We start from the raw sequence: 18,469 nt of genomic DNA, 5'->3' as shown, positions 1-18,469 counted from the left end.
CCTAACCATGCTTTCTTGTGGTCGCTGTCGGGCTCCCACATTTCCCCTCTCTCTTTTCACTAGCTAACTCCTCCATCCTCTTTCATTTGATAGATCCTTTGAGAATGGCTTTTCTGATTTCCTGACCCCAAAGCACAGGTTCCTCTCAGGTGGACAGCCTCTGGGCCTGTATCTATCACACCACTTCCACAACATTTTTTGCACATAACAGCACAACTACCATGCTCAGAGTGAGTTTGCATGTCTATTCTACTTGGTAGGCTGTGAGCAATTTGACAGCAGGATGCCGTGCCTTTGCTTTTGTATTGTGGTTGGCATACAACAGGGAGTTAAATAGGTTGAATGAATTCATGTTTACATTAAAGAAGAAGAGAGACACAGAAGAATGAAACTGTACCACTTTCTTAATGCCATACATAAAAATAAACTCAAAATGGATGAAAGACCAAAATGTGAGACAGAAAACTATCAAAATCCTAGAGAACAAAACAGGCAGCAACCTCTTTGACTTTCACTGAAGCAGCTTCTTACTAGACACATCTCCAGAGGTAAGGGAAACAAAAGCAAAAGTGAACTATTGAAAATTCATGAAGATAAAAATCTTCTGCACAGTGAAGGAAACAATCAACCAAACTAAAAGGCAGCCTACAGAATAGGAGAAGATATCTGTATATGACATATCTGATGGGTTAGTATCCAAAACCTGTAAAGAACTTATCAGACTCAACACCCAAAAAACAAACAACCCAGTTAAGAAATGGGCAGAAGACACGAATAGACATTTTTCTAAAGATGTCCAGATGGCTAACAGACACATGAAAAGATGCTCAACATCACTCATCATCAGGAAAATATAAGTCAAAACCACAATGAAATACCACCTCACACCTGTCAGAAGGGCTAAAATTAACAATACAAGAAAGAACAGATTTTGGCAAGGACCAGAGAAAGGGAAACTTTCTTACACTGTTGGTGGCAATGAAAACTGGTGCAGCCAGTTTGTAAAACACTATGGAGGTCCCTCAAAAAGTTAAAAACAGAACTATCTTGTGATCCAGCAATTATACTAAAAGGTATTTACCTAAAGAATACAAAAATACTGATTCAAAGGGGTACATGCACCCCAGTGTTTATAGTAGCATTATCAACAATAGCCAAATTATGGAAAGAGTCCAAATGTTCATGGGCTCATGGATGAAAAAGATATGCTACACACACACACACACACACACACACACACACACACACATATGCATACATAGGAATATTACTCAGTCATCAAAAAGAATGAAAATTTTGCTGTTTGCAATGACATGGATTGAGCTAAAGTGTATTATGCTAAGAGAAATAAGTCAGATAATGACAAATTCCATATGATTGCACTCATATGTGGATTTTAAGAAACAAAACAGATGAACACAGGGGAAAGGAAAAAATAGGGAGGCAAACAATAAGAGACTCTGAACTATAGAGAATAAACTGAGGGTTGCTGGAGGGGAAATGGATGATGGACATTAAGGAGGGCACTGGTTGTGATAAGCACTGGGCATTGTATGTAAATGATGAATCACTACATTCTCCTAAAACCAATATTATATTATATGTTAACTAACTAGAATTTAAATAAAAATTTGAAAAAATTAAAAAAATTTGTTTTTAGAAAAGAGAGACAATTGAAGAATGGGGAGATTCTTTACACTTTATTTTCAACTCACACACACCTATTTCCTGTGAATGTGAGACTTTTACTCTAAGTCTCAGTTTTTTTACACATGAAACAGAAATGATATAGAATTCCAATCTTCCTTATGTTATTTCTCTTCCTTAAAATGAGAGCTTTAATTTAGAGAAACTCTTGTAAAGGAATTCATGTATGAGAAATTAAAGACTACCTGAAAAGCATCAGTGAAGCAATTTCTCAGGACTGTCTACAAAATGCTTAAAAATATTTTTGTGTTTGGGGTGCCTAGGTCGCTCAATCAGTTAATTGTCCAATTTCAGCTGAAGTCATGATCTCACAGTTCATGAGTTCTAGTCCCATATTGGGCTCTATGCTGATAGTTTAGGGCCTGCTTTGGATTCTGTGTCTCTCTCTCTTTCTCTGCCCCTCACCTGGTGTCTTCTCTCTCAAAAATAAATATTTTTTAAAAACTCTGTTTTTGGTTTTCCTAGAATAAAACATTTAAGTCATCACTCTAAAACCTATAGACTATCTATAAAATTATACGTATATATTTTCAGCTATAATGAGTGTTTTACAATTAATTTACATTTGTTTATATTAATTTTTTTACTTCCTAGACCCTTTCCTCTGGTTTTAGGCTGACTCTTATAATTTTTTTTTCAAATAGTCTGAATACTAAAGGCATTTTCCTCCTGTGTGGCTGGCTGGTCTTCCATCAAACTGTTCAGAGGCTTTCTGATTTTACGACAGAATTTTTGCTGGTCCCACAGTATTCCCTCTGTGTTCCCATAGACCCTGTCATATGGTCTTGATTTTTTTTTTTTTTTTTGCCTTGGAAACAGGTGAGGAGTGTTCTGAGGCCTGGTTTTACTTTACATTACCACTTGAGGCTGGTTGCAAAATTACATCTGCATGGATTTTACCTCTTGTTTCTCTTCCCAAGCCTACTAATTCCTGAATTTTAAGTCATAATATTGTAAGTATTTCTTTTCCTTCAAGATTTTATTTAAATTCGAGTTAGTTAAAATATGGTGTAGTATTAGTTTCAGAAGTAGAATTTAGTGATTCATCACTTACATATAATACCCAGTGCTCATCCCAACAAGTGCCCTCTTTAATGCCCATCACCCATTTAGCCCATCCCCCCACCCAACACCCAACACCTCTCTAGCAACACTCAGTTTGTTCTCTGTATGTAGGAGTCTCTTCTGGTTTGCCTCCCTCTCTGTTTTTTATCTTATTTTATTTTTCCTTCCTTCCCCTATGCTAATTGTAAGTATTTCTTAATTGAGTCACTGGCATATATTTTATTAACTAAAATGCTCATGTTTACTATAAAAAGAAAATCTAGAAATAAAGATTATTGGGGACAGATTAATGCCTTGTCCTACCATTAAAGAGATTAAAGATGTTCACCCAGCACAACTAGAGCATGCCACTCACTTCTCCGTTCAGTGCATATTATCAAGCACCCACTCCATTCAAGGCACTTGGCCTGTACCATGATGACACGAAGACAGTCATTTATTCCTTTAACCCAATGTCTTGGTCAAACACTCAGGCTCTGTGACTCTACTCCTCTAGGCACTGTGCTGAGCACTATACACATCTCTTCTTTAATACCCCACACTCTACTAGGTAGGCACCATTATTTCATTCATTTTTAATTAAGAGAAGTGAGGTAGGATTGGAGCTGGAGAGCATTTGAAGTGAAAGGCACCACAAGAGGAGAAGCACAGATGTGGAAAAAAGAGGAAGAAATGTAAAGAAAAGGGTGAAGTACAGAAGTCAGATGTGCAGAGGCATATCTCTACAGCCTCAGAACAGAGTGTCATAAGAGAATTATAATATTTCTGGCAATTACTGCTGAGAGATCAAATGGGAAGTCAGTAAAAGCTGTACGAGGGAAGATAATAATACCTTCCTGCCTCCATCTCAGGGATTAGAATGAGGACCATATAAAATAACATGTGACTTGAGGAACTCACGGCATAATTATGAAGTGAGAAAATGAGGAAAAAGGGAAGTGTATGCATAAAATAGTAGTGACTCAACATCTGCTAAATTGCCGTGTGTTTTATTAGATTGTCCTATGTTCTTCTGGGGGAAAGCCAGGTCCATTTCATCTTTCTAGCCTGTTTACATATACACAGCCCCAAGTAAATGGTATTATATTGTCTTAAATTGTTTGTAAGTACAAGGCAGCACATACGCTCTCTGAATTTTTCACTTGACTTAATGTGATTTTTAAGAGGTGGCAAGATAGGAGACATTTATCTGTTTTGTATTACTCATATAATATACCAATGCTTTATGAAACATTTTCCAAGTGGGTTAGGTAATGTAGTGGTAGGCACTGTGTTATAATGTTTTATGTTGTTGGGGGGGAGATGTGATAATTTATTTTGGGTAAGCTATATTTATCAAAAACTGAAATCAATGAAACCACATGATTTTCTTCAGTCTGGTTATATCAGAGTGGTTTTTGACCAAGATGACATTGTTTTTAGCCACAAATTTATCATTGTGAAAAGAATACAGTGCACATTTTTCATTTCATGGTTTCTGGCAAGATGAAAATTGGCTTATGTTCTCTTTAAGACTTTTTTTGAGAAGTTCTGTTGAGAGAGGGCCTTTTAGCAATTTTATTTCTCTTGGCACATACAGTGTTACATTTATAAATATGCCATCTTTTTGACTTATCTGGTGGGATAAACAATTTATCAGTTAATGAAAATCAGGAATTTGGAAGAGTAAGAAGGCATTTTACAATTTTTTGATGTATGAGCCCTGGAATTTCATTTAAAAAAATCATTGTTCTTTTCAGCATGAACTAAAACAGCTTCATCAAGCTCATTATTTGAAAAGGACAACCACACAAAATTTTTCATTGCATTTTAGAGATCCTTTCAGAAAGGATCCAGTGATTCATGCTCATTTCCATAGTGCCTACAGCTCTGTATCAAGGAAAAGACAGACATTTTACATAAGGGCTTTTACAGTAAGGCTTGAACCTTATTTCTGTTACTTTACTATGTAACCACAAGCATATTTTACATTTTCTTTTTTCTTTTTTTAATTTTTTTTATCATTTATTTATTTTTGAGAGAGAGAGAGACAGAGACAAAGAGAAAGCAGGGGAGGTACAGAGAGAGAGGGAGACGTAGAATCCAAAGCTGTTAGCACAGAGCCCTACGGGAGACTCGAACTTACAGACTGTGAGATCATGACCTGAGCTGAAGTTGGCTGCTTAACTGACTGAGCCCCCCGGGCACCCTTTTTACATTTTCAACTCCAGTCTTCTCTAGAATGGAGATAATGTGTCCAACCTTTTTGGAGGATAAGGACGATTAGGTGGCAGAATACAAAATTCCTATTACGATGGTGTCAGGTACTCAATACATGGGATTTGTTTCCTTTCTTCTATTCTGTAATTTATTTATTTAGTAAATATATATTGAGGATCTATTATGTTCTAGGAGCTTTATATTCCAAAGTGAACAAAACATGCAAGAAAAAAGAAACCCTACTTTTTAGCTTAATATGCCAACTGGGGATACGGACAATATGCATATGGTTGATAAAAATAAATTAATAAATAAGTAGTATAATAGAATAAAAGGTTATATGTGAATGGAGAAAATCAGAGGATTTATGTGAATCAGAGGTTATATGTGAATGGAGACAATCAGAGAAGAGGATAAGGCGGGATAACTGGTAGGATTAAACAAGCTGCTCATGGTAGACATTTGGGCAAGGACTTGGAAGAAGGAAGGATAATACTATGGTTGTCTGGGGTAGAACATTCCAGGCAGAGAGAACAGCTAGAGCTATGACCCTAGGATAAAAGCCTTTTGGGTGATTTAACAGAAGAAAAAAAAAGACCAATGTTTTAGGGGGAGGGGAGATGAACTGAAGTGGAAGGTACTCCAGAAATATAACAAAGGGCCAGATTATACAGAACATAAATTTGTAAGGACTTTGACTTTTAATGAGATAGGAAATCATTGCAGTTTCTTCGACAGTGGAGTAGCATGATCTGGCTTACTTTTCAAAAAAGGTTTCTCTGTTTGGGGTATTAAGAAGTAGCTGTAGCACTTTCAACAATAGCCCAATCATGGAAAGAGCCTAAATGTCTATCAACTGATAAATGGATCAAGAAGATGTGGTTTATCTATACAATGGAATACTATACACGGAAACGAGAAAGAATTAAATCTGGTCATTTGTAGCAATGTGGATGGAACCTGAGGGTGTTATGCTAAGTGAAATAAGTCAGGCAGAGAGGACAGATCTCATAAGTGGAACAGGAGAAACTTAACAGAGGACCATGGGGGAGGGGAAGGGAGAAATATTGTTGGGGAGAGGGAGGGAGGGAGGCAAATCATGAGAGACTCTTGAATGCTGAGAACAAAGTGAGGGCTGATGGGGGAGGGAGAAAGGGTAAGAGGGGTGATGGGCATGGAGGAGGGCACTTGTGGGGATGAGCACTGGGTGTTATATGGAAACCAACTTGACAATAAAATATAAAAGAAAAAAATAAAATTAAAAGAAATTAAAAAGCACCTCAAAAAAAAAAAAGAGTGGCTATAGGTAGGGACAAGACTAGAATTAGGAATACTATTTAGGAGGTATTTCAATAGTAAAGGTAATTAATGATGATTACTAGGGCCAGGGATCTTTTAGTGGAGGTACTGAGAAGTGGTAGAATTTGTATTTGAAGAGTTGGTGGAATTTCCTTATTGATTGATTAAAGGATATGAGAGAAATCAAAAGATGATTCCAAAGTTATTGGTTTGAGCTACTGAAAGAATGGATTTGCCAGCAGGTACAATATAGAATGCTAAGGGATAGAGCAGCCTTGGATATCAGGAACATGAAGACCTGGATTGCATTTTTGGAAATGTAGAATTTGGGTATCTATTAGACATTCAAATAGCTGTATCTGGTAGGCAGTTGAATATTCATGTGTGGAGACTAGATGAGAAGTCAGGGCTATATATTGAAATTCAAAAATTTCTTTAGTGTATAACTGAGAATAATAACATGAGACTGGCTTAGATGGCCAATGCAGCAAATATAGATAGACTGAGCCCTGGGAAACTCCAGAAAGCTATCCTTAGTTTTAATTTCAAACACATAGTTGGATATAAATGTAAAAATACTGAGGGTGACAGATGCTAGATCCCTTTGAGGAATGTTAAAAGTATATTTTTTTTTCTCTTGTGATTGAGAAAAATAGAAGTGGATAATGATGCCTTCAGTGAAACCAGAAAACTTTCGATTACTGAAAGGGATTAAAAAAAAAAAGATGCTCTCTCCCTCTTTCTCTGCCCTTCCTTGCTTGCACTCTCTCTGTCTCAAAATAAATAAACTTCAAAAATGGCATATAAAAAAGGGGGTGTCTGGGTGGCTCAGCCAGTTAAGTGTCTGACTCTTGATTTCCACTCAGGTCTTGATCTCACAGTTCATGAGTTTGAGCCCCAGGTCGGGCTCTCTGCTTATAGTGTGGAGACAGCTTGAGATTTTCTCTTTCCCTCTCCCTCAGCCCTTTTCCTGCTTGTGCTCTCTCTGTCTCAAAATAAATAAATAAACTTTAAAATTGTTATTAAAAAAAGATGGCAAATGCCTTTTATTATTGTTATGGGTCATGATGACTTTTCTGGTGTTTTCAGATCACAATTAATCTTGTGTAATCCATTCATTTAGAATCAGAAGGCCTAAGAAGAAAATCTGAGTGATCTTAAAGGAAATGCTTATATAGTTAGTTATAAGAGTTCATTCTGTGCCATTCATTGGGATAGTCATTGATTTAAAGGATCTTAAATATGGAAGATACCCCATAGAGAGAGACTGGAACCTTTCCAAAGTTTTTGATTCATTCATCTTCAATCACTCTATCTCTATATTAATTTCTCATCACTATATCTTTTAAAATTTTATTAACACTAGACTGATAGTAAAATTGAACTGTTGACAGGTACTAAATTACTTGCACACTATTTAAGCTCTTCAATAATTCTTTGAACTAGTTACTGCTATTACCTCCATTTTATGTAAGAAGTTGAAGTTCAGAGAAGGAAATTTGCATAAAGTCACACAATGAATCACTGACGGAGTATAGATTTAAACATGGATATGTCTGACTCTAAAGTCTTTTGATTTAAACCACTATGCTATGGAAAAACAACAAAGATGAATTGTTGCAGACCGTGTGCACACAGCCCAAATTCTCATCTGTATTTTTTTATACTACATTTGTCATAAATTCACCTTCCTTAGATTGTATTGGTGTTTATGTAGCAAACTTAAGGAAAATCTAGAAGGTGCCTAGAGATCTGGAATTCCATTGTTAAACAAAGTAGTTACTTTCTTTTACACCTGGTTGTCATTATGATGTTTGATCATTAGAAAAGGATACTCCCCATAATATTGGCTTGGTTATAAGAGTAAATGTGAAATAATGCTTCACTCTTCCCTGAACAGCTTTGTTATTTTGGAAAAAGTATTTTCAGACACATACATTCCTCAAATATGATATGTTGTAACATTACTTAGGGTCTTTTTCTTCTGCTTGAAATTCCTCTCCCTTTTACCTGGTTAACTTCTAATTTCACATGCCTTAATTTCATTTCCTTCCCTGAAGGTACCACTGGACTGGTTAATTTTCTCTTCTCAATGTTCCTGTAGTAATCACTGCATGCTCTCATCTTAACACTTTCCTTCCTCCTTTGTTCCTTTCCTTTGTTTATTCATCCATTCCTTTATTTCCTCTTATTTTTTTAACTTTATTTATTTATTTTGAAAGAGAGAGAAAGTGCAAGTCAGGGAAGAGTAGAGAGAGGAGAGAGAATCCTCACAGTCAACACAGCTTGATGGGGGGCTCAAACTCAGGAATCATGAGATCATGCCCTAAGCCGAAGTTGGATGTTTAACCAACTGAGCCACCCAGGCACTTCTTTCTTTTATTCTTTCATTGGACAAACATTAAATCAGTTTCTACTATATGCTTGGCATACTTAATATATTAAATTGAAATTGCCTTCTAATTTATATGTTTGTCTGCCCGGGCCCCGGGATACTTGAGGGTGGGTATTATAACTCCATGATCACTATGTCCAGTGCCCAGTGTTGTTTGAACCTCATTAGAACTAATTGCTCACGAGTACTATCCTCTGTGCCACCAGTGAACCTGGCATATGGTTCATGTATAGCACATATCTTATGTTATACTCTTAATGCAATTAATTAAGTCAGCCCTCTTCTGTTATGGACACTGGATTCTATATAAATGGAAAGTCAGACACTTTCCATTTACATCTCTATCAAATGCACTTAGCACAGGTTGAAAACAGTATAGAAACTTGATGAAAGAACTTTTGCTAAATGAATGATAGAATAACCAGCTTGTATACATTCCTATTCAAATTTTTGTCTAACCCAGAAGCCAAGAATTTAGAGGTCACCATTATGAAAACCTGTTCCATTTTTAATATTAATAGGAACTATTTATTATAATTGTAATGATAAAAATAAACATATTTCTCATCTAAACATAACAAATCTACCCTAAAGAATCAGAAGCAAATAATATTTAATATACGGCAAAGATTTTTTACCCCTTTCCTCATCTAGATTGAATAGTAATAAATAGGCAGCACATTTTAAGCATATTTTAAATGAAAATATCAGAGAGACTTGGAGATAATTAACATATGACCTGAAATTGCTTCCTTTTTATGGCTTTTTGAAAAAAACCCAAAATTCCAGAATGAGAGGGAAAAGGGAAGGTGATATAGCATACTGGGACAATTACAGTACTTAGGCTTGATTTTCTATGGGTTTTGTCAGTTAGTCACAAGTTTGAGCAATTTACAGAATCTTCCTGGGTCTTAATTAATTCAATTGTAAAATAATAATATCTACCTGATAGGCTTCAAAAAGATAATGCTTAAGATAGTTATAGTTTTTGGTAATGAAAATCAATCCTCCCTATGATTTTTTAAAATGTACTTATTTATTAAAAGGCAGAGAAAAGGGGTGCCTGGTGGCCCAGTCAATTAAGCATCAGACTCTTGATTTCAGCTCAGGTTATGGTCTCACGGTTAGTATGGTCTCGCACATCTGGCTCAGTGCTGACAGCACAGAACCCGCTTGAGATTCTCGGTCTCCCTCTCTCTGTCCCTTCCCTGCTCTCTCGCTCTCTATTTAAATAAACAATGTTTTTAAAAGGCAAAAAAAAAAAAAAAATCTCCCAAGAAAAGTAGGACAAACCAATGAACACAAATGAGGTAATTATTTGTAAGAAGGAAGTATCTCAAATGCTGGAGTTACAAAACTTGTCAGTGGTTAGTCCCCTTGGAGCTCATCCTCCAAACTCTCCCAGCTTCCCATCAACTCCCTTTTGTTTGATTCTGTTCTCTTTTTCTCCCTTAATGCGTATACAAAGGTTTCCACCTCCAAAGCAATTAGGTAACTCAGGAAACCAAAGAAACCTCCTAGAGAATGTTTCTATTGACATTAAAATGCTGATAGGCACTGCCTTCCTTCTATTTTACAGCTTTGTCTTTAAAATAAATAAGATACATTTCTTTATAAGTGAAAAGCAGGAAATCATCCTAACTTCCTGTCATAAAGCTTTCCACTGAGTTCTTTTTCGAAAGTCATGTTGTTTTTGCTCTTTCCTTTTCGGTGGGTTTGCTGGAAGGTTGCCAGAGTTGGCAAACCCACCTGAAAGGGTTTCTGTGGCTTGGGCTTTGGACTAAGGAGCCAAAGATCTGCTACTTTTAACCTAACCCAAATTCTTTGAGAGAAAACAAATTAAAGATTCTTTCTAGTACAGTTTTTGCATGTATCTGGTGGGGAATGGTGTGCAATGAAGAAGTTGTCTTGGCAGAGACTGTTAGGGAATTCTCTGAGCGCGGAACCCAAATCGTTGCCTTTCACTATATCCCCGCAACCCCTCCCCCACCTTCCTTGCTCCAGCCTGATTATATTGTAGTTAGAATCTTCTCTCAGGGAAACAATTACCTTCTTTTAATTTTAATTCCTAATTAGATCTCTTTGTTGCTCTTTATTCCCACTACATCATCATAGTCCAAAAGGCAAATAGATTCACGTTGTGATATGCAAAATTTCATTACTGTGGTTTTCTCTTACCTACCTTTTAAAATCACAATTCTGATCTTTATTTTTAACTTATGCCTTGCAGTATTCAATATTTAAATAGCTCAACTAGTATGAAGTGTTTTAAGTTATAAAGATTGTAAACATGGAGGGAATTATAGAACATAAAAAAATCTAGATTTGACAAATGGTGATATTTTGTCATGATTGTTTCAAATCACACACATGCAGTTTACAGATAAAATTGAAACTTTTGAACTCCCATCAGACTCCCTCTCTTCTCTCTCTGAAGATTAAACCACTATTCTGAAATCACTATCCTTCCTGTTCATGCTTTTAAACATAATCACTCTTTACATTGCTGCTATTTGAATAATATTCATAAAGCAGCCCACCCTGTTTGCATTTCCTTTCTTATTCAGTTTTTGTATATTCCTGGAGGTGATAATTGCCTTGTTTGAAATTATCTTTTCCAGTAGAATGTCAACATCAAAAGGGCAGGGAATTTTATGTTTTGGGTATGGGAATATTTTCAGCCTTTAGAACATTGCGTGAGAGAGAAGAAGTGCTAGGTTTATATTTATTGAACAAAGGAGTAAATGATTAAATAATGGTTTTTAAATTCCATTAGAATAAACTTCAAAATATTTCCCATGGCTTGTAAAGCCCTCTAAGAGTAGGCCTTGGCCTTGCTTACCTGTCTTATTCCCTCTGCCCCATACTCTGGGTTCTCCTCAGTTCCTGTATTCTATGTCCCAAATGCTCTTCATTTCAGTTTGGCCAACTTCCACCTTTACTTTAGTTCTTGCATATACTCTGTCCACGGAGGCAAAATTCAAGCTCATCTAAGTTGCCTCCACTGATACAGGATCCTATGGCATTCAGGTCCTCTCTGTTGTTAACACTCTACATTTTACTACTCTCTGTCAATATTTAGGACGATAATCTCTTTGAGGGCAGGGATCCTGGGATCCTATTTATCCTATTTACTGCTAACATAGAAAACTCAAGAGTGTTAGAGAATAACTACTTGCTCTTCTCGATGGATTAGGGACATTGTCTATGTTGTGACCTCATCTTCCAGTTTTAAACTTTCTTTTACTTTAGTCTTCTGGTTTTCATGCCATATTCTCTTTCTTTGTCTTCCTAATTCCTAGTTCCTTGTTCCTGCCAATTTATGATAGCTATTAAGAATTCAGCTGGCTTAACATTTATTTCAATGGCTTTATTGATGGAAATATATGCTCATAATATATTATATGCATATATGTTTACACACATATATGTATGTATGTGTGTGCATGAAAAAGTAACCCATAGTCCCAGCACTTACAAACATATTTTCCTCACAATGAATAACTTGAATTTCAGACATCTGTCTATGAATATATACATATATACAAATATATGGGTAAATATATAGACATTAATGTCAGTTGTTTGCCACCTCTAGTTGTTTTTTTTTTTTTTCAAATAATCATTCAGTTGTTAGTAGACTCAGATATCTTAACCATGCTAACAGTCTTACAGAATTGTGTTGGGACTAAATAGATTAACATTTGCAAGATGTTTCAAACAGTTCTCCTTTCAAACACATAGAAAGCATAATGTATGTGTTAGTTGCTATCTATTATCACCATAAGGGCACTGACCCAAAGGTGACCTGAGCTGTCATATTATAGGCTGAAGTAGGGTAACTATAAGCCAAGTGGGTAGAAGAAAGACAAAATATTCCCTGAAGCCAGCCCCAAGCATCTCAGTGGCGGCTGTGGAAGAGCTGAAGTCATCAGAGCAGTCTTCTGGCTAGAGAGCAGCCCCAAGTGATTTGTTGCTTTGAATCGGAGTCAGTGAGAAAGGGTTGCAAACAGCTATAGGCTCCTCGGGAAAATGCTGTAGATCTCAATTAAAGGTTAAACTTCACATAATATCACTGTGGAGATCTTTGTACGTTTGGCATTTTTTATTCCCCCTACCTTCTTCTCCCCTACCCTGACATACATGCAAACTCACATGTATGCATGTAGCTAGAGGAAAAGCATTTCATTCTTCTGCTTGAAAACCTCCATTGGCCCTCCACTGTTTACAGGTAAAGTCCAAGCTCCTTAGCTAAAGGCCGTTTCCAGAGGATGGCTCTAGTACCTACTCTTATCTTCATGTGTTACAGTCCCCATAATTTTCCTGGAGGTTGACATACATTGACTGAGTGCCTACTCTGTGCCAGGCATTCTGTTCCATGCTGGGAATGCCAATATGATTGAGATATAGTTATGTCCTTGAGAAACTAATGATTCAGTAGAGGAGGCAGATCAGGGTAAAGACCATTAAAATCCAATTTGAAAACTGATGTTAAGAGGGAAGCAGAATTTGCTTAGAACTACAGAATAAGGGGCTTATCAGTCTGAGTACATCAAAAAAGATTTCATAGAGGGTGACATCAGTACAGAGGAAGGAAGGGTGAGTAGGAGTTACTCAGGTAAAGAAGGCAGAGAAAGTACCTTCCAAGCAGAGAAGATAACACATGTATGGACACTGAGGAATAAAATGGCATTGTATGTAGATAAGCATTATAAACAGCCCTTGATGCTAGAAGGTAAAATTGTAAAGTATAAAGATCTGTAAAGAGGTACTGATTGAGACTGGAAAGATTACAGGAGGGTGGAGAAGACAGAGAATTCTGAATGCCATGTTGAAAAACTTGGAATATATCTGCAGAGATAGGAAAACACTGAGAAGTGTTGCACAATGGAGTAAACGGGACAAGTCTGTATTTTGGATACATTATCCAGCACCAAGATGAAAAGTAGATTTAGAGGCATGTGGCGTACATTTGGGAATAGGGAAATAAACTGGGAAATTAGTGTAGTAATGAAATGTGAAATTTGAGAACCTAATAGAAGGAAGAGTTGTACAAATGGAGAGGAGAGGGGGAATAAGAATATTTAGTAACTCAAATAGCTAGGCTTAACCAGTGACTGGATATGGCTGGCCTGGCATAGAGAAGAGTCTAGGATGGCTCACTTGGTTTTGCTCACCATCTAGGAGAATGGTGGTGGCCTTGATGTTGCACACTCTTTCTAATATGATCTTTTTCACTTTTTAAAAAGTGGGCTGAAAATTATGCCTCGTGATTAAGCTTTCTGGAATTCTCCATCTTAAGTATGCCCTCCTTCCTTCTTCCATAATACTTTGTTCATTCCTTATCTACCTGCAGTACTTAGTATGCTGGGTTGTTACCATTTACATGCTTTTCTCCCACTAGATTATAAGTTTATTGAAAACTGAGATTGTATTTTGTATTTCTAGCTCCTATTACATTTTCTGGCTCAAACTCAGGAGTTTATTAAATTAATTCATACTAAATTTTGAAGTTAATTAAGTCATAATGAAAATCTCAAATTTCATGTCAAACTGATCTTGTCTAAAACCAAACTGTTCATCTTTATCAAAGAATGCATCTATTTCTTCAAATTCAAGACAGAAAATTTGATTCTCTTACTTAATATCTTGTTTAGTCCAAGACACCAGGAACTCTTGCCTGCAATGGTAACATGTGGTAACCACTCAACTGGTGTCCCTTCTATTTTCCATCCCTCTCCAAATTATTCTGCACAGCTATCAGAATTACATTTTTGAAAATATACATTCATTTGGGTTTTATTCTTCTGCTACATCATGTTGGGTTTTATTCTTCTGCTACACTCCCTGCAATCATTTCTTATTATACTTTATATCAAACATTCAAATCTTGAACATGTGCTAGGAGGTCATATATGATCTAGTTCCTGCTACCTTTCGAATTTTCCCATTTGTATATGCATATGCAGACCTTAGGTGTGCTTTTCCCTTAGACAGAAATGTTCTTCTCTCCATTCTTGGCTACTTCTATTTATCATTCAGGCCTCAACTAATGTTTATTTCTTCAAAGAGAACTTTTATAACTACAAATTTAAATTATGTATTCACTAATATTTTCATATTTATTCTTGTTCTTTTACTTTCAGTTAAACACAATTTGTCTGTGTGTGTGTGTGTGTGTGTGTGTGTGTGTGTGCTGTAGCTCATCCACTCAACTACATCTATTGAAGGCTTTATGTTTAGCACTGAGTTGGCTCTAGGGATACCAGGATATATGAGTATCAGAAAGTTCAATGTCTAATGGTGAAAACATGACTCATGTGCTATCAGAAGGCACTTAGATGTTTTATTAAATCAGATTTTTTTTTTTTTTACTTTTTAAGTAAAGGGAAGTCTTCTGTATAAATACCAATCACTGACAATCACTGAAATAAAGCCTTAATGTGAGCTGGTCTCAAAAGATCCAGGATCACAGGATTCTTAGAACCAGGCTTTTGGGATTGCTAATACAACTACCATGGCTAATCTCTCATCCTGTGAGGGATGGAGTCTAACACTGATGATTACAGAATCTTCTAGCCTCTAGGAGTTTGATACTAAATCTGTGTTAATTTTCAAACCACTAGATGATCTGACATCCCACATGGTGGGCCCTCTGTCTAGACTGTTTTTCTCTTATTTCCCTTGAAAACCTACTTTTATAATTCCTTTTCTCATATTCCATGTCCACAAATCTGTGCCCTTTAATAATCTTGTAATTATATTTTTACCTTCTTGCCTCCCATATTAACTTCTTTAAGATAGAGTTTGCATCTTTATTTCTATATCTTTATTTCAGTGGTAGGCAAACAGACATATAATATACATTTAATAAATTTTTATTGCATAAATTAGAAGAAAAGATGAAAGGTATTAAATTCTATTTTTACATTGGGATAACTGGGAATAGCTATGAAATATAATCTTGAGAACACAATGACATATTCCTTAATATTTTTGGAGGAAAAAAAAACCCAAACCCAAACAACACAAAAATCAAACAACACTTACAAAAACAAAACCCCAAACAGCGATACGTTTTACTCTGTGCCAACATTATTTTAACACTCATTTGTTGGAGCTTCCTGGTTTAGAAGAAAAATGACTAAGAGTAGCAAAGTTTTAGACCAACTTCCACTCACCTCTATGCTACTTTTTTGCTCTTGGGTATGTCATGGTATATCTTAGTCTTTTTTTGGCTAACAGTCTCTCCCTCTCCACCTCAAATGATGGTTAACTGGGGCCCAGCTTAGAACATTCTGAGACTATTCTGAGGATGGGCTGAAAATGTCCAGCAGAAAACCTAGGAATTCTGATCTACTTTGGGGATAAGAGGGGGTGAGAGTAGGAGTACTGACCAATCTCTCCCTGAGATGTAAAGTTGGGATTAGCCCATGCATTGGGAAGGCTTCTGTCACTAAGGGAATTCTTAGCTACATGAACAAGACCACCAAGATGAGAAATACTTCAAATGTGACCCCCTCCACCCATGTGTATATCCTTTCTCAGTTGATTTTTGAGGCATGTACCCATGCTGACATTGTGACACATATACCTGTAAGGTCATCAGTGGGCCACGACCCCAGCTGGCACGCCTTGCAGGTGTATTCATCAAAGACATACTCATTCTCTTTACAGGGTGTACAGGTCCAGCAACAGCTGACTTCTCCCTTCCGGATCACCTGAGGTAAATATTTAAAGTTTTGATTATTTTTTTAAAAATGAAAATCCAGCAATCTTATTCAAATATGCTGCTTTGCAAAGCAGAAATGACTTTCACATAAATCATTTCAAATGTTATCAGATAGGTAGTGTAAGTATTTATTAATAGTCTCATTTTATAATCAGAGAAACTGAAGCTGAGTTTAAGCAATCAGTCCCACATCATAAAATTGGTGGGTGACAGGGTCTAGAATTAAATAACAGTCTTTGGATACTTAGCTTTAGAAATCTATATTTAACAAAATGCCTATTTTTGTACTTATATATAAATACACATTCATTTACACATGTATGTATATAACTGAATTTTCTCCAGAGTCTGTGTCTGTTTTCCCTCAAATTAAGAATTTTTGCTTTCTGAATTTATCTTGGCTTCCCTCCACTAATTGAATACTTGTTAGCAAAAAAACATTGTCTACCTGCTGAAGTTCAAAAACCTCTTTATATGATAAAAAATTATTAGGAATTTCTATTGAATTAAGAGGCTAAACATGAATTTTTTCCTGGAGTTCATCTCTTGGTCTCTATTTCTACTCAAAATCTGGTTCAATAATTCAGAGCCCATTCCTTCCTATTCTAGTAGCTTTGATTTGCTTGGGATGACGGTGGATAAGGTCATTGAGACTATTATATACCTCTTCATCTGTTTGATTTTTTAAGGCAATGGAAAATAATTGAAATGATTTAACAGTTGAAGGAGTCCCAGATGTTATTCTTTAGAAATGGATGTCTTTTATTTTTTTCCACCACTGGTGCATTAATAGCCTCTGTGGAATAGAGACAGCATTCATTAAACATTTTTATAAATAATTAAAACTGATTAATAACCAGTAATAACCAGACACAGCAATGATTACACTGTATACTCCTTGTCTTCCATGCTAACTCTATTAATGACCTTCAACAGTAACAGCGTCTAGATCTCTGTAGCCATATACAGATATGTAAGCTGGAACCTTTTTCTTATATATTTCCTATCTCTTTTGCTGGCTCTTGATGCTGCTACCACACAAGTAGAGAATGATGATGAAAGGGTCTGAATAGTCCCTTCCTTAAAATAAACAGATTAGTAAGACAATGCTGCTGATTAGACCAGCTTAATCTACCTAAAGCATTCCTCATAACAATACTGACTAATGGCTATTTTCTGCATGCCATATACTGGTATCTTACTAAAACATTAGAGTAGAGTAGTAGAAGATGGTTGGTTTTATTTTATTCATATTTTAAGGGGAGAAAACAGAGGTGTGGTGAGCTTATATAACACATATGGGTAAATGAAGGATCAAACAATGCCTGTTGGACGTCAAAGCTCATGTTCATAAATGTTGAGCCTTATTGGTCTATATAAAGATAGAGTTCAGGGGATGTGAGATAGGTTAAATAGGTGATAGGGATTAAGCAGTGCACTTGTCAGTGATGCGCACCTGGTGATATATGAAATTGTTGCATACAATTCTTGCATAGTGATGTATGTATCACTGTGTTGCACACCTGAAACTAATATGTTAACTAACTGGAATTAAAATAAAAACTTAAAAACAATACAGATAGAGTTCATGATATTTTGAAATATGCAGTGGAAAGAATCCTGGCCTTGAGAATCACCAGGGTTCTGGTCTTATTTATACCCACTAAATAGTTGTGTAGCTTTGAACAGTCCCCCAGCTGATTGTGTTTCTTCAGACCAAGACCAGTGTCTTTCATATAATATCTAGCTTTATAGGGTTTTATTTAATAATAAATATCACAGTGATGTGTAAACTGTAGGACACTCTAACAATGTTAACTCTTTTATTAGTAATATGCATACGAATATTTATATAGAGAAAAAAATGTTTTAAGGTAATTTCAACCACACTTGGTAAAACTATTGTTGGATAATTACTAGATTTTGTAATGCAAGCGAGCACATGTGAAATACTGAATGATTCTCTTTCTTAGAAGGGCACAGGACACAAAGCAACTGCATTTTTTCCTTCTAGAAATATGCTCACTTCCTGTGCTTTCATTTGCATTGGTTTGTAAATTTCAGGGTTTTTT

General features: G+C 36.0%; 1 protein-coding gene across 3 annotated transcripts in view; it reads right to left on the bottom strand.

Moving 5' to 3' along the window:
- The window catches only part of GRM5 (glutamate metabotropic receptor 5), a 513,285-nt gene that overhangs the window by 65,072 nt on the left and 429,744 nt on the right, over positions 1-18,469 (bottom strand). For all 3 annotated transcript variants that reach the window (XM_039253697.1, XM_039253698.1, XM_039253700.1), the window contains exon 6: positions 16,260-16,386. In XM_039253697.1, the coding sequence (XP_039109628.1) occupies positions 16,260-16,386 (127 nt within the window). The remainder of the gene's footprint in view (positions 1-16,259; positions 16,387-18,469) is intronic.

The sequence above is a fragment of the Hyaena hyaena genome, unplaced genomic scaffold (genome assembly GCF_003009895.1).
Source record: "Hyaena hyaena isolate Hyena2069 unplaced genomic scaffold, ASM300989v1 scaffold_462, whole genome shotgun sequence".
Classification (NCBI taxonomy): Eukaryota; Metazoa; Chordata; class Mammalia; order Carnivora; family Hyaenidae; genus Hyaena; species Hyaena hyaena.
The sequence above is the reverse complement of the archived record's forward strand: the minus strand, read 5'-3'. Positions and strand labels throughout refer to the sequence as shown.